This window comes from Diadema setosum, chromosome 18 (assembly GCF_964275005.1).
Source record: "Diadema setosum chromosome 18, eeDiaSeto1, whole genome shotgun sequence".
NCBI lineage: Eukaryota > Metazoa > Echinodermata > Echinoidea > Diadematoida > Diadematidae > Diadema > Diadema setosum.
Genome location: NC_092702.1, coordinates 27,547,561 through 27,569,140, shown reverse-complemented (window position 1 = coordinate 27,569,140; position 21,580 = coordinate 27,547,561). Strand labels below are relative to the sequence as shown.

The window sequence follows — 21,580 nt, the reverse complement described above, 5'->3', positions numbered from 1 at the left end:
GATGAAAGCCTTTATAGAGTATGACTTAGAAGGACCTGAAGAAAAATATTAAACTATGTACTGAATGAGGATTTTTATAGCATATTATCTTGTAAGAAGTTGCAAAAAGAAACAATGTTTTCTATGGAATGCAAAACTCTACGCATGTTGGTAACCCAATGACCATGAGAGCAAAAGCCCAAAGGCGTGCAAGTGCTCTTCCAGTGTGCACAACACCTTCTAAAGGTTGAATAGAGTCCCACACATCCATATATCGTCGCTGGGGCGACAAGACCTCGTATCTACAAAATGTCAAATGTTCAGGAGAGCAAAAAAACATGGCAGCCAAAGCACTGTATCCAATGGGATAGACATTCTTTTGACATGCCGTGGTGACTTCATTTTTTAGGTAAGACATCTAGGATTTGGACAGGACAACACTTAACTGATTATCTGACCATTAATCAAAAAAAGTAATTTTCACCAAAATTGCAGATACAAGGTCTTGTCACCCCAGCAACGATATGAGCACTGTCTAACAGGCTCAAAGTGATTCCTCCACATAACACTCCCTGGTTCCGGCTCATGGCACTACCATCACTTACATAATGTCCATTACCAGCAGTCTTTGACTTCAGAAGTAGAGGCCAATTTGCATCAAGAGAGCTAGAGGGGAGAACAAAAAGGCTACGTCGGCGTCAACTTTTCATTCAACTTTAGCTCGGCGCCATCTTCGAGAAGCTGCATGGCAATGCGGGCAATGTTCCTGGCATCATCGATGCCCCTGTGAGGCTGGCCTGCGAATGCCAGACCGATGTTGTCCAGCATCGTCCGCAAGGGCACTCTCTTGGTCTTGTAGACGTTGGCAAAGACTTTGCTGATGTTGATCCACTCCCGAGCATACTTTGGGTAGCTGATCTCACTAACCTTGCACTGCAGCTGAAGGTATAAATCCATGTCTAGAGAGCTGTGATGGATTCATACATACACACACACAAAAAGAAAGAGATAGGCAGAAAAAAAGTGAAATTTTACCATTTACACTTGAAATGACCTTTGACTCGACGGTCAAAAACCTTCCCGAGAGAATCTTTTATCTGATTATACACTAAGTTTCATGAAAATACCTTCAGGCATTGCAGATAATTTGGGGAATATTGATTATTGATAGTTTAAAAATTTGACATTCACCTTTGACCTTCACCATGCACCCAAAAGTTGATCTAGGCACAGCTTTGTCCACTCATACATACAGGATATGATCAGTTTCATTTGGATACCTCCTATGGTTCTTAAGTTCCGCCGTTCACAAAATTGATTATGCATGGATGGATGGACGGACAACCCAAAAGTATAATGCTTCTGAGCCCTGTTTCATAAAGCTGTTCATAAAGGTATGCATGACTTTACAAATAATGGAATATGAAGAGCCAATATGTGTGCCCATTTTTTTCCCCTTACGTTTTAACAAAGTACGAGCATATGTCAATATTTCATCTACACTGGGGCAAAAATACACTTTCAACTAAAAATGTGTGTTAAAATGTAAGAATAATCATTATCGTCTGCAAATTTCATTTTTAGCCATTGAAATTAACAATAACTAGGAAAACCACATGGCATGCCATGTTTAAGTTGTTTGTAAAGTCATGCGTAACTTTACGAACAACTTAATGAAACAGGGCCCTGGTGACACTTTGGGGCAGAGGCATTAAAAAAAAATCTTAATTGGATTTCACTCTGCCATTCCCAACATTTTCATGGATGATTACAGTTTTTTATCAAACTCAAAGTAAAAAGTGTGCAATATGCGAAGTATGACAAATCTATGAATACTGATCCCTGTACCACCCTCAACGATAAATTACATGATATCAAACTCATTGCAAATCTGCAGCACTGCCCCCATTTAGCATCATCCATCAGTCAAGTGAACATGTCGTCATACCCACAAAGACATAATCAGTTTCCTGTCACGTTCAATGCAGAGAACTCCCGATATAACGACAGGGTTATAACGAAATTCTGGTTACAACGAAATAAAATTCAGGCCGCAACATTACCAGCTCTTTGTTTTTTATTGCTTATTTGTTTGGTTATAACAAAATTTTGATACAACGAAAGGAAACTGTCAGTCCCGATGACTCTGTTATAATGGGAGTCCAGTGTGGTACATACAATGAATCTTTTTTTTTTTTTTTAAAGCTGCAAAACAAAATGATATCTAACAAAATGATATGCCAACAGGAAATACCAACACCAGATAATTCATTTGTTCACTTTTTGGAAAGAATTGAACGATCGAATGGTAAGATGTTATACCGAGGAGGTATCGACTCACCAATCTGTGGCTATTGCAAATGAGTGCTTGCTTCCTAGGCCTTTGGACTTCATCCACCTTTCAGTGTGTTGGAGGACTACTGGGAATTCTTCTGCTTTGTCGACCATAGACTGGCAAGTCAAACATCAAAAAGTCACAATGTAGAAATCTGCACCATGTTGCTCCATCTTATTCTCAATGCAATTTTCCAAAAAACAGTGTCACTGTTGATCACTTACCAGTTTATGCTTTCTCAATGTCTTGTGGCAGGTTTGAATTGGACAATAAGATGGGACAAATTGTAAATTACTGGACAATACTCTAAAATTTGACAATGTTGATATACCAAAATCAGAAAATCAATGTAGAACAATTCTATCAGGTTTTAATTGCAATGAGCCAAATATATTGAAGCTCATGACATCTATCAACTACAAATTATGTATTGCCATATTCCCTGCAAATATAGTATGAGATATAAGTGAATCTACCTGACATGAGGCTGACAATTGTGTTTTCAGTGCATAACACAATCATGTTATTAATTCAAACACATAATTTCTTTCATCAATATAATCCCTGTCCCTAGTAAACTGGTTCTGTAATGTATTCAGATTTTATGCATGCTTTGTTCACAAAAGTTGCCCCTAATCCACAAAGCTTGCCGGAAGGTTGCCCTACCTAACAACAACTACGTGAATTCCTGCCATGGCACATAGTTGGAGGGAGCAGGTGAATGAACTGCTTCACTAGGCTGTGGGAAATATCCATAATGACAAAAAGTCATGACTACATGTATGAATGATACAAGATGATTAACATATCAAATCAATTTCACAGTATTTGCCTTGACATCCCCTATTCATTTCCCCCCTTCTACATCTGAAGGACACTAGAAGCTGCCATAGACATTCAAATTACAGGAAGAAATCAATGAAATAGTCTATCTCTTTTGTAAGTTTTGGCTAAAATCATGCATACATTTATAAATACCTCTGTATGCTAATAATTGTTACTAAATTATATTATCAGATATACATGTACGCTGAATTGATTCATGGAGGCTTTGCTGAATTATCTTTAACCCGTTGAGGACGGTTTGATTTTGCTACAACACGCATTTCCCATCGACACCTGCTCAAGTATACTCGGGACTTGTCCTCAACGGGTTAATAGGGAGTGTAAGGACAACCCTTGACTGTGCTGCATAATCACTTCAGACATAGTCCCACCTGTGCTTGCCTGTGTATTTGTTTTGTTTTTAGTGAGGACTGGTTATGGGCATTGCTAACATTCCGCACAGATAAATGATTATACTGCATGCTAGGAAGAATAAACAATGATAAAGGACTTCTTGAAACCTTTCTGCATGTGGCCAGGTACCATTAGTGACCCCAAGTGACTGTGTGAAAATCAAACAATTAAGAAAATCCAAAGATTCATGTGCCATGCCAACACAAGTTGCAGGACAAACTTTATTCCACAACAGCCCACATAAGTACATCTGTGTCAGCTGACTGTCTGTCCTGAGCTGTTGTGAGATCTAACCAACTACTAGTACATGATGTCTCACCTGTGAGATGTGTGTGAGTTGTTGACAGAACTTGGACAGCTTGGGATTGATCACTGGCTTACAAAATGCTTCAAATGTGTCCTCCTGTGGTAAAGAAGAAGAAATACTTACACTTCCTTGTTTCCAGTACATTGTATTAATGTTTGATTTTCCAACTCATGTTGATTTCAATTCTTCAGCAACAAGGCAAAGCATTCACCACTAGGTAGTCTAAATCTAGTCCGTGGATTATGCAAATTGTATAAAATGAATGTACTGTATGTGACACATTATATGCTAACAATCATCCCACACTAATGCTACAATTGTATATACTGACACACACATGGGCAAATGCCAAGTATGCCTAGCTTGCACTTGTTTTTAGTCCTTTGACTGAATATAGATCAATATCATGGATTTAATTTAAACTATCTTTGTAAATGCTGGCCAGAAACTGCAGCCATTTATTCTTAAAATATGATGCCATCATACTCTGCTAAAAAAAAAAAAGACAAATAAAAAAGGCAAAGTCTCTTGTACTCACTATTTGCCGAGTTCTTGTGTTGACCAGAACGACAGGGAACTCAATAATTTCATGAATGTAGTCAATGGGGTTGATCTCCATACATGTGGCTTCAACATCAATGACACAGAGATAGTCGAAGTGGACTGGTACCTCGGATGATAGGCCAGCCTCTGCAAGCGCCTCCTTCTTATAGTGATTCTTCAGCCGCCCCTTGAGTACATTGGCACTGCCCCTGCGGTATCAATTCAGAGATTGTCATTTCAATTAAAGATTTAAGCATGCAGATCTGATGGCACAAACTTCTTGAAATATCCACATTATTGCATATAGTGCATAAAGGGTTAAATACAGTAATAACCTACTTGTTTATTTTGTCACACGCATAATTTGAATCCTGTACATCTAACATGACAAATTGTAGTCTGTTGGGATTTATTCATATGACTTAACCCTAAAGGGGCCAGGCTTTTTTGGCTATGCTCAGGCCGGGGGGGGGGGGGGGGGGATGGATTCCGCCCCCCCCCCCCCCCCCCCCCCCCGAGATCTCGGCCATCGGTGGCGCGATCACGATGAAATTTTGCATGCGTGAGACCTGCGTCATAATCTACAAGATTGTGTCATAAGATTTTTTGAAACAATCAATTTCTAATTTTAATTAATTAATTATGCAAAGTAAGCTCAAGATCATATTTTAGCCTAATTAAAAGCATTGAGAGTCTAATTTTTGGTCTGTAAATCTGTTGCAGCATATTCAACGATTGTACATCACAAAAACTTCCAAAATTCATTTCAATTCTTATGTATTTTATTGTTTTCAGAATTTCTTATGTATTTCCTTGTTTTTCAACTTTTGTTTTTTCTTTGTTTTTTCATTGGAAATTGTCACTGACCACTTTTCTACCATAATTAGCACAAAACTAATCAATGAAAGTGATTAATTGTAAAAATAATCAGGTTTTTATGACTTTCACGACAGAGCACTGTTTTCCATAGGAAATGTACACAAAATCACAAAATTGTGCCCGTTTTGGGGCGACATTCCGTTACAATAATGGGCGTGGCTTCGCAAAAGTACGCGCGGACGTCGCAAATTTGGTCTCAAAAGTTGCGCAAGACTTGAACAAACAAAGTCAAGAAGCCTCGCGACGAGGCCTTCTCGCGTAACAGAATTATAGCGCGAAACGTCGAGGGGGGGGGGCGGATTCCGCCACCCCCCCCCCCCCCCCCCCCCCCCGGCCCTTTTAGGGTTAATGTTGCTGCTGAATCATCTTTCATCAGTGCTCTGTGTCTCGTCCAGCCATGTGGGATGAATAATTTCATCCAGGGAGGCACAAGATCTCATCTTCGGCTCCCCAGTGCGTCAAGAACATTACACCAATTTTTCTTTATCCGTCCACTAAAAATGAATTCAACAATTGTCATACACTTATCTAAACCTTACTGATTATTCAGATTCAGCTCCTGCAAGTTTCTCTGCAGCTCAAGTGTACACATCCTGTTGATTAGGCCATTCTTCAGAGACATCTTTTTGTAGACAGGATGGCTGAAGTCTTTGGGCGGGCTGGCAGAACTGACCTGTAACAATTGATTCAAAGAAGGATCCTTAATTTGGAAAGTTTGGCATTGTTAATGTTAGAACATCATAATGCACAAGAAATGTTTTCTGCTGTTTCTGAATGATTCATAACATGCACAAAGTGCACACAATTGTTTTCAACCAGGCAAGGTTTCTTCCAATTATCTGCTGTTGAAATAAGCAAGGTTTGTACAATGACAATGCTCCCAAACTCACTTATTATAGAAAAAAATCATGACAAAATGATATCTCTTTCAAAACAAAAAAATCTACTGTTGCTTTGTGATGTACTCAGTGATCCTCAAGATACACTGTCCTTGCCTACCATTCCTCCCTCACAGTATATTTCTCATAATTAACCAGTGCTTTTGTAGATAGACAGCAAAATATTCAAGCTTCCATCTCAGTCTTTGGAACCTTGCTTCCTCTGTGAAGCATCAATGACCATGCACAAATCTGTCAATGACCCTGCAGAAATCCTAGATTGCCAAGGTAAAGCCGACGTCATCCTCACAGACTTCAGCAAGGTCTTCGACACTGTCCCTCATCATTGACTCAGAAAGAGTTAAAACAATCAGGTACGTATCACAGGCGCCCTTCACAACTGGTTCACAAACTTCCTCACCTAGAGATTGCAGTGTGTTGGTTAATTAGTTGGCTCATTTTTTCCTCTATCTGTTCAGTCTGGCATCCTGCAAGACACTGTTTTAGGACCCTTACTGCTAAATCTCTACATTAACAAACTGCCACATAGTATCAGCTCGGACGTACACTGTAAGTATGACTGTTGGCTGACGACTGTATTCTTTATCGCGAGATAGAGCCTGATGAAGACAAAAGAATGTTACAAAATGATGGCAATACCCTGTATAACTAGGTGTCCCTTTGGCAAATAAAATCTAAAACAGACAAATGTTATGTCATGCATATCAATCGCTTAAGTGAAAGACCCTTCAAACCTGCTATAACATTAATGAAAAATCCCTTCATTCTGTTTCAAGTCACACTTGCCTATATAGTATTAAAATAACCAGCAAGTTGACATGGGCAGACCATGTGTATACCACTGCATCTACAGCAAACAAAGTAGCAGGCATCTTACGAAGAAACCTGTACATGTAGCTGTCCACATAAGATAAAGGAGGTTGCATACAAAACTTTGTTTGGCCGAAGCTGAAATACCGTGCCTCAGTGTACGTGTGGGACCAATACAAGCCAAGACCAAAAGTTTAAAGGACAAGTCCACCTTCATATACATTAGGATTGAGAGAATGCAGCTATATTAGTAGAACGCATCAGTGAAAGTTTGAGGAAAATCGGACAATCCATTCAAAAGTTATGAATATTTTAAGTATCTGCACAGTCACTGCTGGATGAGAAGACTACTACAGTGTATGATGTCACATGCGTACAACTATAAACGATAAGGAAAATAAAAAGAGAATTTCACAAAACTTTACTTTTTGAATTAAGTGCACATTTCTTCCACTTGCTACTGACGTATGTTAAGGGTAATATTAATTCCCCCTGCCTTCTGAAAGAGAGAAGTCAAGTGTTCTTTTGTTATGCGAGAAAAATGGAAATGTTGAATTTTCTTTATTCTTTCTTTATATCGTTGTACTCATGTGACATCACAAGCTTACTTAGTCTTTTCATCCAGCCATGACTGAGCAGAAACTTCAAAAATTCAAAAAAAAAAAAAAAATTCGGACTGTCTGATTTTCCTCAAACTCTCACTGATGTGTTCTTCTAATATTGCTGCATTCACTCAACCCACATGTCTATGAAGGTGAACTTGTCCTTTAAAGCGATCATGGTATAGTACATTGTATTGGTTGAGATGAGAATTGAGTTTTTCACTTTTTGCAAGATAATTAGTAACCACCACGAAATGTTACAGAGCATACAATTCTAAGAAGAACTCAAAGTTTATTTGATGAAAATCAGTTTTTGGAAGGCTGAAATATCAAAAAACAAAGTAAAACAAAGCAATCCTATTAAAAGTTGGGACCCAACTTTTATAGGGATCAATTTGTTTTGGATATCTCAGCCATTTCAAACCCAATTTTCATCATTCCTCAAAGAATTACATGCTCTTTCATATTTCATAAGAGGTTTCTTCTTATCTCACAAAAAAAGTTGGAAACCTGAAGTCCCATCTCAATCAAAATACATTAATTACTATTCCTGTTAAACTTGAAGCAGTGCAGTGTAGAGCAGCAAGATTTGTTTGTAAGGATTCCAGAAGAAGCAGGGCAGTAGTGTCTCCTCCATGTTGATAATACTGGGATGGACACACCTTGAAGACCGTCACACCATTTCCAGACTTACACTTTTGTATTCAAGGTTACCATGGTAGCCATACACTGTATCTGTTAATTGTATCGCTGATGACTGCACTGCTATGAATTATACTCGTTTCTCCCATGGACTATGGCAGAATGAATCTCTCACAAACAAATGATGTAAGAGATGCCCCAATTGGTGACACATTTAACCCTGTTCTAACTGGGGGGGGGGGGGGTCAATTTGACCCCCCCCCTCGACATTTGGCGCCGCAATTCCGCAACATGCACAGATTTTGCTGCGTCGTTTCATAACTTTTTTTCTTTGAAGTCTCCCGCATATTTTGAGACCCAATTTGCGATGTCCGGGTACACCGTTCTGAAGTTACGTAACGTTTTGCGTATGCATGTCAACCCGAAAATGGCTCAAATTCATGATATCGTGTGCAAATCCAATGCAAATTGTGTTTTTTGGTTAAATTGATATAAATTAGATTATTTCAACTTTAAACCATTGAAATTATTCAATTTTAATGTAGATAAGCTTGATAAAGTGCCTGCAACAAATTTTGGTCAAAAAAATAGAAAACAAAAGGAAAAAAAAACAACAATTTAATACATAAGAAATTAACAAAACAACAAAAAACAAAAGAAACTGATTTTGATTGTGCTATTTTTTTACAAGAAAATTGTTCAATGTGTCTAGAGGAACTCTTCCACAAAAATTTAGCAATCATTCAGTCGTTTGGAGTTATAGGTGAAACTATGATTTCATACGTAAATTTGCATAATTAATTTACTAAAAATAGAAAATCAAAATTTTTCTTTTGTATGACCATGTAATCTTGTAGTTGACATCCGGCTCTATGTTTAGGCAAAATTTTGCGGCGATCGCGCGATCGAGATCTGAAGGGGGGGGGTCAAATTGACCCCCCCCCCCCCCCCCCCCCCCCCGTAAAAACTTGGTCTCATATAGCCCAGTTAGAATACAATGTAGGGTTAAGGCAATACTAGGTTATAGGTGACACTAGTAGACATTTCAGCTTTATCTTTTTCTTTTTTTTTTGGGGGGGGGGGTTGGGGAACTTGCACTTATAACCAACTGCCAAGTGCTAGCCACCTTGCACTAGTAACTTAGTAATGGCAATATCCCAGCAGCAAATTTTGTATGCAACTGGTAAACTAGTCATTAAGATTAATAAGTGCTTCTGGCATGGTTCCAGAAAGACTTCCCTACGTGTTGTATGTCCACCACCACCCCCCCCCCCCCCCCCCCCACTGTCTGCCATACATTCTACACAACTCTACCCTTGGGCCCTGTTACTACGTCAGCTTACAATATGCAGGCTGTCCCAACAACTTGCCAAATATGCGTGCGAGTGTGCATCCATGCATTTAAGCTAATGCAAGAGCGTGAAATTGATCCAAAGATATATTTGTATTCAATTCAATTTTTTTTTAGCTTCCCATAGTTTATTTTTAGCTTTCCATACAGTTTATTTTCCATACATGCCCCTTATCATTTCCTCACACTTCGCCTCCCAATTCCTTTCCCCTCGCTCCCTTGTGCCTATTAATATATACTTTCCAATACCTTCTTTACTTCTCACCCACCTCCACACCTCTTGACTCTTTTGTTCTGTTCCCATTCATGTTTCAGCTCACGAACACCGATCTTTACTTTCCACTGGTTCTTTCTTTAACCTCAGGTCACACTTTTTCTTTATAGCATTTTGATTGATTGGTGTAGTCTAGACCTATGCGATTTAAATATGCAAATGGGAAGAACCCTGTGGGTTCTTAAATAGAGAATCAGTCTACCACTGGAACTTACTGAGAGGACCTCCTTCTAATCTTCTGCCTCTCCCTTTTTGCCCTGAATGTTTGTTGGATGTTAACTAAATGCTGCTCAGCTTGTGGAGTGCCGAGTGACTAGCTGATGTGATGATGATTTTGGACACCAGAACGAGTGTACACTGCACTAATATGTATAATAAGGTTAGGGTAGCCTTTACTATTTAGTAGGCCATGCAATGACAGATAATGATACAATGTACAATGCACTGCTTTAATTCATTCAGTGCCAGTGACTGCCTCTTCGACTTCGCTTGTCGGAACAGGGAACAGTCACCGATACCGAAATGAATCAAAGCAGTGCATTAAACTTTAAATTAACATGATTATTTTAATACATCACTTTCACTACAAAAAATATACGTTTAATTGTGATTGTAACTACAATAAAGTGTCACTAGACAAACTTGTTACAATCAGCATCAACACCACCTCGCTATCTTCACCTTTGCACTTGAAGTTGATGGTACTGTTTTCCATAAAAATCTCTGCGACTCGTGTTCATTTCCCTTTTTCTTTTTCTTGCTGTCCATCTCAACTAAAGCGTGTCCTTGATCATTTTCATCTTCCTCCATTTGATCCTGAACTGTCTCATCAGCATCCATCATGGCAATTTGATCATCCCCTTCAATGTTATTTCTTTTAGCAGCATGTGACTTGTCTTTGACGGTCGAACAACAGTCCTTTCCCCTTTGAATCAATGTAGGCGATCGGTTTGCCGATACACGTTTCAATTTGGACTTACGCGGATTTGACCGTCTGGGACTACGGGCACAACTTTGTCTAGATTCTGACTCACCCGGGATACTGGGCATATCTGCATCCATTCCTGATCTGAAATGCAGCCAAACAATGCATGAAATACAGATCAAGCTGAAAAATGCTATAAAATATTCTAACTCAAGCATAACAACAATAACTCTTGTGACAAATACATGGACATCATCTCATTCTCATCGCACACGGACGGTAAGGTTCGCTACGCTCGCGGATCGGGATATCGCATCTGTTCGTACGTGTACGTACGCATGCATCTCGATGTCTACGTACAAATGGTACGTCTCCGAGATGTTGCGATCGCGAGATCAAGATGTGCGTGACTGGTCGTAGTCCGTCGTATGCAGAATTATGTTGGCTGCGCTAGGTTATTTTACCACTGCATCGCCAACACACGCCACGTACGTACCCAGGGCTCAGGCCATGACAGCCAGCCAGCCAGATTGCAGCGCGTTGTACTTGTGTGAGAAGCCGAGGAGGACACTGCACTAGGACATGATGCCACCCGCATCCTGCTGGGGGATCTGAATGGATGAGTTGCTATGCGACGTCTTTGTCTCACATTGCCGGTTGCCCATCATCTGATGACCTGAATTTACCTGGCATTAATTAGTCTGTTCTCAGCATAAAATCTACTGTAGTCTGTAGAAGCATGTGTATTAAACGTTAGGGAAAGTAAAGAAACATATATCTCTAGACATTCCATACCATCACTCTGGCATCATAGCGCACTCCATGCTCATGCTCCAGGAATCATTGGGAATGCATCTTCGGACTGAAACTGACAGACAACTGGCAATATCGATGGACCCGGATTCTCCCTTGAACAGAGTAGGTAGCTATTGAGTATTAAAATCAGTTCAAAATGCCCGTATGTATTCCAATCAGATCAATGAACTGTTCCATACTCACTATTTACTCTACAAAACTGTAATTAATGCTGAAGCTATCTAGCATCTGTCATAAGCTCTCCATCATTTCTCAGAGCGAGAGAATGCTCTGTTGTTGTTTTTTTTTTCTAGTGCAACCAAAGAATCACTTTCCAACTGTCAAATGAAAGTTGTAACTTGCTTAACATTCATAATTGATCATTTCAGTTTGAGATTCTCTAAAGCAACAATCCGTGGATAAGATAAATGTAAGATGTGGTATCTTTCTATCGCAGATATAGGCCTAAATGGAAATACAGTGCCACTAGCAATGTCGAAGTTGTCGGAAGATGCCTGTCCTGTGATTTGTGATTATATTGTTTTGTTTAATGTTTTAATACTTTTATGTGTAAGACTTGAAACAAAATAAATACCTGAATTACTATTGCTACACCTTGTATTATGTTATATTTCTACTGTATACTATATCAACATGCACAATGAATTCCTATGAATTGACATGCATTATGAAGTTCAGGCATCTCAAGTCCTTGGGTTGTTGATGGAGACCCAAATTTGCTTCCTTTTTTTTTTTTTTGTAATTGATTATTTAAAAGGTTTTGATTGATTATAAAGTTGATTTCACCACAATTGTTGACTGTGATTATGTGTATGATTTTTTAAATGCAGGCCCACCAATGTGAAAGAAAGGCAGAGAGGTTGATCAACAGTGGACTGTATGATGCAGCTCTTCAGTGTTACAGAAATGCAGCAGGTAGAAGTACCTACATACTGGTACTCCAATTTAACTTTACATCATAGATGAGACTTTATGCTAGAGGAGAGTGAATCCCAAATATATGTGAATTGAGGGAATGCAACAATATTAGTAGAACACATCAGTAAACTTTGAGGAAAATCAGACAATCTGTTCAAAAGCAATGATTTTTAATGTTTTGGTTCAGCTTTCGGTAGATGAGAAAACTACAACACCTTGTGACGTCACATTCCTGTATGGAAGATGATAGATGAAGAAAATATAAAGAAAATTCAACATATATTTAACTTTTACATAATGAGAGGGCACTTGACTTACCTCTGTCAGAAAACAGGGGTATTATAAACCCATAACCTAGACTATTGACTTATAAAGACTAAACCTGAGTATACTGAGGGCATATGTTTATGGGACATGTGTGTTGTAACAAAATCAGCTCATCCTCAGAGGGTTTACATATGTCAAGAACAAGTCAAGAGATTGTGTACTTTTCATTACAAATCAAATTTTGTGGAATTCTCTTTATTCATGTATGTTTATGTCATGAACTATAGAAGTCTTCTCATCCAGTGATATCAGCACAGAGACTTCAAAAATGCATTACCTTTCATCGCACTGTCCAGTTTTCCTCAAACTTCGCTAATGTGTTGAACTTGTAATGCTGCAGTCACTCAATTTACATAGGGGTTTCTTTCCCCTTTGAGGAGGTACATATTGCAAATGATGATCCTTCAACCTGTGTGTGTTTTTCTCTTTCTCTTTTTTCTCTCTTTCTCTTTGACCCCTACTTTGAATGAACATACCCTATACTGTATTTTGCAGGACTGATTCATACTAACTATTGGCTTGATAATAATGAAGGCATACAGGCAAGTGTAATTTGAAGTAAATAATTTTGATGCAGGGAGTTGGGTTTTGTGTTTATTTCATTTCTTTTCAGATCTACTCTTCCATTAATTTACTGGTCAGTAGAATTGGTAGATACCTGCAACATGTGCCATTGTTTGTCAACTTCTAGAATGTAATTATATACAAATGTCAGAAACATGCATATGCACTAATCACTGAGTTGTGGAGCAGAAGGTACATGTACAGTCTTACCTACAATTTGTATGTTAGACAAACAGAGGTTTTACAGGCAACCAACTGTTTATGCTGCATCATGGCCATGTGTTGTTTGTTTTTCTTTGCAGATTATATTCAAGAAGCCATGAAAAACACAAGGGATGCTGCTGCCCTCCAGTCTCTAAAATTGCAGAAAGAAAGCTATGACAAAATGCCGCTCCTTGTAAATAAGAGAAGAGAGCATAGTCAAGTTAAAGTCACCCTTGAGAACATCCGTTTAGAAAGCAAAGATGAAGAGAAAGTGGCAAGCACAAAGGATGGAATGACGAAAACAGATGGAGACCAAGATAATACAGATGGAGGAGCTGCTATGGATGTAGCAAGCAGCTTGATGAGTTTGGAGCCATTGGGGAGTAAGGATAATACTGCTCTGACGGTCAGAGAAAACAGGTCTGAGAGTTTTGAGGCACTTGATTGTGAAGACTTAGATTCCCTTCTCCAGTTTCTCCAGGAGAACTCGGAGGTGGATGCCAAGCACAGCCGACGCATCTACAGTCCTGCTGCAGTGCTTCGAGCAATAAGGTCCTACACAACCAGGAGCGCGGGCCAGGAGCATCCGAGGGTGGTGGAACTCTCTGAGCAGAAGCAGGTGGGACGGAAAATGGACAAGGACTACCGGGTCCAACTTGAGGAGCTGGAAGTGCAGAACTCCGAGCTTCGCAAGCACGTTCTGAACCTCCTGGAGCAGTTGGAGAGCTGTGAGCAGGAGAACTCGTGTCTGAAGAGCAGCATGGTGGAGCTGAAACAGGAGCTGGAGACACAGAAGAGCCGGGTCCTGGCGCAGCAGAGTAGACCGGACTTCAGGAACGACTTCAGTGTGCCATTCAGCCTAGCTGCTCCTATGATGAACGGCATGTCAGCATCAGCAGAATCCAGGATCATCATACCACAGACTCCACCAGCCCTTGCTCCTCTAGAAATGCCAAACTTTGATGATCGATAATTCTGAGGATTGCCAAAGAGGAAGGAAACTGTGGTCTAAACAGTTTTGTGTCACTCTACATTTCTTTCCCCCATACTTGTGTGAGCCATCTTTTGTTTTGTTTTGTTTCCAGGCATGTAATCATTTCTCTAGCCAATCAAAAGTGACACCATAGTTGTCTAATTTAGCAGTTATGCTCTTCTTTATGTTGTTTGTGCAATGGGATTGCCGGGCATAGTTTGTACACAATAATCATTACAATCAATCTAAAGTATTCAATCCCAGACTGTCTTTATCCATTTTACAGTTTGTTTTAAATGGGTTGTTGTTTTTTTCCATGGAAAAGCAAATGCTCTTCGAGGAAAAATTTGTGTATCACAATTTCCTTGTCCAAAGTTTGATTCCCAAATAGATTTGGTAGTGCATATTTTTTGAAGTATATGATGTGTGTTCAGCTTCAAAACAAAAGGGCAAGCTAAAATTTAAAACTTGTAATAAATAAGAAAAATTAGTGTCATTGCAGAGAGATAAAAGATGGAATTTACCTGTATTTGCAAAATAGTTTAAGAGATCTTGAAACTAAGGAATCTTCTCTAGGTACTGAATGTTAATAAGATGTGCTACAAGTGCCATGAGTACCAAAATGTGGACATGTGTGCTATACAAGTGGCCACTATCATTATTCAATTATTATTATTATTATCTGACCTTTTTGGGCCTTAAACACTCAAAATGCAGGCAACATGGTGAATGCTTTCATTTCTAGCCTATTAATAGTTTGAACACTGACACATTCTATTGTGGTGTGAAAATTTTCATTATATCCATTCTAGGTAGAAAACCTGCTGTACAGTATCACATAGTGCAATGAATTCATTTAGAATCTCCTATACCTGTGTAGTTTTTGTCACAATCTTGCCAAGAAACAAGACTACAGATTTGATCTTGATTGAAGAATTTCTGCTAGTAACCAACATCTGTACCATACCTATCTTTAATGAGCACTGTGCATTGAAAGTAAAATTATGACCTCCCGAATGTACACAGTGCAAACACGCGGCGGGAGGTCAGGGAACTAGCACCCTGGAACTGTGGGTGTGTGACAATTACCTCATATGGTCTCCTCAAGTGACGAGTGGCGAGTCGATGGGAGAAGGGTGGCATTAGCACACTATTTCCATATGATGGAAGACAATGGCTCTATGTGATTAATAATCTCAGAATTATGGCAAATGCAGGCTTTCATTGTATAAGTGGTATTACATCATCTTTTTCCCATACTGTACAGACATAATGTGCAGTAGTGGGTATTACATTTTTATATTACATGAGTATTACATTGTAAAGTCCACGTGTATTTCAAACCTCTGTGTGGTGCATTGCTCAGCGAACTGTGAACAAGGTCAAGTAAGGCTCCTCAGCCCTATTGTATACGTTAAAAAAAAAAACGCTTATCATAGGTGAAGAAAGCTCATCAAATGTTACAAAGTTACAGGCGGGGGGGGGGGGGAGCAGTTGCATGTATGAGAACTAGACAGATCAGTAGTATTACTGGAGATACAATGTGCAATGAATTGCATCCATGTACTTGGAATTACTTACACACACACGCACACACACATATGGATATATGTACACATTAGCCCGAATTCACGAAGGTGGTACAATCTTTGTCCATGGTTTAAATCATGGACAAAGACCATAATTTTGTATGGGGCACCAAGTGTTGCATGGCCTATTTTGTTACGAAATCAGTCATTTCATCGTCGAAATGTTCATTTCGTTGACGAAATGACTGATTTCATAATGAAATAGGCCTTGCGACACTTGGTACCCCATACAAAACTACGGTCTTTGTCCATGGTTTAAACCATGGACAAAAATTGTACCGCCTTCGTGAATTCGGCCATTGTAGCTAGCCTCTAGTGATCCCATATTTATCAGGCCTTAAAACATGGTTTGACTTTGACACTGATGTGAATTTTGCAATGTACCCGGTATGTGGCCTTTGTAAACATTACAATCTGATTGTAATGGGACAGACTGCTTGGTTGGGATTTTAGTTATTATTAGCAGCAGTTTGTTTTCAGATAGATAAGAACAAGTCCTTGTAAAATGCATTCAGTACAACAACAAAAAATAATATTTGCTTTGTGCAGAGTGTATGTTCATTAAGAAGAGAAGAGATTAATGCAGATGATCCCATCTGCACATGATTATTTGATACTTATTGTATGTTGCAGGCAACATAATCAGTCATGTATGGGAGTGAAAATGAAAAGTTAATGAGAGAATGCATGCTATATCAAGATAAGTTGTTCCTTCAGTCATAAATTCATACAAGTTATTCCCATCCACTTTCATGATAGGGAAAAGTAAGGATGTGTCGAAAACCTAGTGTTGGCTTTGAAAACACACAAACACACAAATGCACACATACACAAACACACATAATTTATCTGCAGTTTTATGAGTTGTGTACCTGGCAGTGATGTATAGGACTAGTCACCAATGTTCTACATGTCTGGATTGATGGTACTCCGAGGGTCATTCTAACTTCAGAACTTTGAGTTAATGCAATGTAATCAGAATAATAACAATTTACATACCACGGTTTATTGAAATATGAGCAGTATGATGAATGTTGTATACAGTTGTATTACATGTAGGTAGTTGAGCTATAGTGTATACATGTACTGCATAAAGTAGCATTGTAATTTATTGTGAATACTCGGCAAGACTTAATTGATACCTGTGTTGGCATCATATTTTTTAACAAATTTGTTCAACACACAGGATATAATGAACATGAACACAATTTTTATGTGTATGTATACATTTTATATTCTCTTTATTTCTTCATTACTGTACAAATACATGTATTAAATTATCGTTTGTATATAGGATACAAGAAATTATTCACGGTGTGATTTACAGCTGTGTCCAAGTATGTGTCAATAAAGACTTGATATCAAAGCAAGAGGAAGAAAATGAAAATTTGCCATATTATCAGAAGAATATCAGACACTTGGCCTTCAATTATATCCCATTTTGAGAACAATGCCTGGCAAAACCCTTGCTGCTCTAAGGGAGAATGTGTTTTCAAAATCAAATTGTCTTCATTGGGTTAATGGGATGTTATGTTTTAATTTGATTTGTGTGTGTGTGTATGTGTGAGGGTGTGTGTGTCTGTCTGTCTGTGTGTTTAAAGTACAGGATATGACCAAGTTTCACATGGACATTTAGAGCAATATACATGTAGTGTTAAACTTCACCTCCCTCCTCAAAAAATGATAATGCACAAGAAAGAAAACAAGTAATTTGATTTTATGAAATAGTGTTCAGAATATTTCTTGTCCAACCACCATTAACTTGCTGGAGACAACATGATCCTGATTTTATTTTGGCACACCTTAATCCTCACAAACGTTTCTCTCCTGTGTCAAGCACTCCACAGACCTGATGCAATAACTTCATGATGCTTATTTGTTTATGCCTTGTATTTCAAAAGCATAATTTGTAATATGGAACTTGTACAACAATTAGGTTAGTTATCAAATTTGCAATTGAGAACCATGGAACCAGAATGAGAAGGAAAAAAGTTATCACCTGTGAAAAAAAAGTAAAATAAAGCTTGAAAATTAGTCACATGGCGTTGATGTTACAAGAGGTCATGTTTCGGCTTTGCAAATTTCAGTCAAGAACTTCTGTAACTTGCACGAGTAAAACTGCAGCAAAATTCTGAATATGTCACTTATTTTGAAGTGTATTGTTTAAAGGTAGGGAATCCCATTTGCACGCCTTAAATGAAGAGTTGTATAAATACAGTGGTATGTTGAAGAGAGTATCATTTGAGAAACTCCCATAAAGTATTGAAAGTGGAAGGTAACATTTAGTACATTTTTTTGACCGTTCGATTTTGAATTGAATTGTTTTCGGGGCTCACCGTAAATTCCAGTACATTACTAGGCTACCTTTGCAGACCCATGTACTGCATGTGTGTCTATCATGTATATTTTGTGAAGAAAGTTCATCAACACTTACAAACATTTCTATATACATTCTTGCCACACACTCTATATGTTATTACATCAGCTCTTGTACTTTTAGATTTGTGTTTATAGATCACAAATACAGAAGAATGCAACAAAAAGGCTTAAGTGTGGCTGACACACAGAACTACTGAGTAGTTGAGTTTTGTGCATTATTCAAATTTTAGATACACTGTAACTGTTGACTTCCAAATTTCTAAGCAGTGGCCTAAGCAAGTCCCCTGAGGTTCATATTTAATGTTTTGCTGCATTTTGGGAGGTCTGTAAAAGGTATCCCCTACCTTTAAAGAACGCTTTGCTAAGTAAATTGATATTAGCAAAGTCAACAAAAATATTGCCACTGGTAACAGAAATGCAATAAATGCTGTTTCAAAGATGGGAAATCACCAAGCTTTCTTTTAAAAAGGGATGTGTATTCCTTACACTGTCACAATAGTTCTCATTTGCAAATTCAACCCCCAGTGAGATTGTCTTACAAGTTCCAAACAGCCAAATAAAAGGCCCATAAACACAGTAGGTGGCATATACATTGTGTCCCGTGGTACATGTAGGGGGAATGCGTGGCCCCACAGTGAACATCTATGGCAGGGTTGGAAACGGTGGTGTACCACTATGTAATGTCTTGATTCAGTGGCGTTAAAGACGCACACAACTCAACTTACTCAGCAGAGCACAAAAAATTACTTGCATGAAAATAGGCACTTTTTCAGTATTTACTTGCTTTAGTGGCTATAAAGAAAACATAGATGTAATACTGATCAAGTATGTATGAACTGCTTTATTATAAGCACAACTGTTCTGTTTGTTCTGAATTCGTTCCATCAATTACCCCTGAAACTTTATACCACAAAATGTACAGTCAACCCTGTTTAAGTCAACCTTGAATATTTAAAGTCAAATAATCGTCGAAGTCGAAGGCCTTTTCAAGTCCTCATCTCTTGATTTCTATCGATTTTAGTCCCTCATAAGTTGAATTTTCTCTAAGTCGAAGCTATTTCTTCAGTCCCAATCGATTCGACTTGGGCAAGGTTGACTGTACATCACTATTCATGATGTCACATGATGGGTGGGGTTTGTTGGTGAAAACGTATACAGAACATAGGGGCATGAAATACATCTTGTATCTACCGGTAAGTCAATTTTTTGTATAATGCCAAAAGAAGAAAAGAAAAAAGGCATGCCACAAATCCTTTGACAGCAGACTTGGTTATTGTTATACTGTGATATACATGCAATTACATATCACTCTTTATACAAAATCTTTGCACATCACTGACATCCTTGCATTCATTTTCTTGCAGACTTACTTTTTGCAAGTTCAATAAATAAATCTAGTTTTATATACATAATATTTTGCTCTCCACTGAACTCTACAATGGTTGCTAGAACCAACACACTTCTGAATATAATATATGATCTGCATACTGTTCAACATAGGATGCATTTTATGGCCCAAATATACACTTTATCGAACCATGAGTCTTGTCCACCTCACAGGGTCACACTGGCTGAACTTTACATTCCCTTGCCCAAACAAAAATGTGGGAATCAATTCGCAACACATTTCACCATTGCTGGCAATCACACATACTAGATAAATTTTCAGCAATGCTCACAGAGTTGATAAACAGTTGAGCAGAGAAAAAAAAAATCTACAGTTGGATAACGCAAAATAAGTGTAAATCAATAGGCTTAAATTTACCACCATCATTAACTGGAGAGGCAAACTGATTTAGAATGTTTGCAGAAATTGCACTTCTTGTCAAAGAAATTCAAATGAGAATTACCAAGGGAACAATTGGAGCAAGAAACTTCAGAGACTGAAAGCGATCTGCTCTCAAACCACTCCACAAAGCACAATGCAGTTACACAAGTCCTGCCACGCAGATACTGATGCGGGTAGAGACACCTACCATAAACGCATTATTTACAGCTTGATAATAATGACAAACAAAACATCTGGCATTAAAAAAAAAAATAAAAAATCTGCTTATATCACATCATTTAGTCTCTTTCTAATCCAGCAAATTTCTGCTCCGAACATTCCCACAGAGAACTTTTGGACCCACTGTATCACCTACTGTGTGACTGGGCTTTGATGATACTGTGAAATATATTCACTGTACACTATGTGCAAGGGGCTGCTTCCACAGGCTTTTACAGAGAATATATGTGAATAACATTTGTCAACATGTGGAAAAATGGCCTGTCAATACAGATATTGGCATTAGTGCAAGTGGTACTTTTCCATTAAAAAAAAAAAAAACAACAACAACTTTCATTAAAAAAAAAGTTCTGAAAAGAGACAAAAAGAAAGAGAAGGGGGAGAAATGCCACACTCAAAATGTTGTATCTCAGGGTCAATGATAAAAGTCATTTCAATTTCTAAAGTATATCTATGTGACTATGCCATGGGTGTAAGTAACCTAACCCTGCAATACCAGCTTGCAGGAACCGCAACAAACATAATGTGTATGTCTGTATCATCAATCAACCATCAACCGACTTCCATGAAATGAAGATGTTTCAAGTCAACATGATCGAGCAGCTGCTACGGATTTATCATGCTGGCTTCTCAGCACCTTCTCATGAGTGTATGTAAACTTGCTACCAGGGTAATCTTGTTAATGGGCTTCACATGCACCATGACCCCTTATGAACTTTGATAGGTGCATGTATCAAGAGCCAGCATCTCACGAAATATTCTATACATGAGCAGCGCTGTACCCTGGCACTGGTCCAAAGGTCCCTGACGAGTAAAAACCATTGTCGGACCAGTAACATTTTCAGGATTTGACCAGTAGAAAATGGAAAAACTGGGTACCTACTGCTCCGACAGACAGATCGGACCAGTAGAAAAAATGGGATAGTGTGCAGCCCTGCATGAGTAAGACAAATATACCAGAATATGGCCGAGATATATGTCTAGAGGAGTCATGCCAAAACATATTTTGTTGGGTTT

General features: G+C 38.5%; 2 protein-coding genes across 2 annotated transcripts; one reads left to right on the top strand and one right to left on the bottom strand.

Moving 5' to 3' along the window:
- Nucleotides 1–666: 666 nt before the first annotated feature.
- On the bottom strand, nt 667–11,003 carry LOC140241878 (3'-5' exoribonuclease 1-like). Its single transcript, XM_072321632.1, has 6 exons — nt 10,542–11,003; nt 5,822–5,955; nt 4,399–4,612; nt 3,873–3,956; nt 2,321–2,430; nt 667–946 (listed from the first exon to the last, which is right to left on the bottom strand). The coding sequence occupies exons 1-6, from the start codon at nt 11,001–11,003 to the stop codon at nt 667–669; spliced, it is 1,284 nt and encodes a 427-aa protein (XP_072177733.1).
- A 610-nt stretch (nt 11,004–11,613) lies between these two features.
- On the top strand, nt 11,614–16,250 carry LOC140241791 (uncharacterized). Its single transcript, XM_072321542.1, has 3 exons — nt 11,614–11,703; nt 12,432–12,516; nt 13,713–16,250. The coding sequence occupies exons 1-3, from the start codon at nt 11,614–11,616 to the stop codon at nt 14,585–14,587; spliced, it is 1,050 nt and encodes a 349-aa protein (XP_072177643.1). The 3' UTR covers nt 14,588–16,250.
- The last annotated feature ends 5,330 nt before the right edge of the window (nt 16,251–21,580 follow it).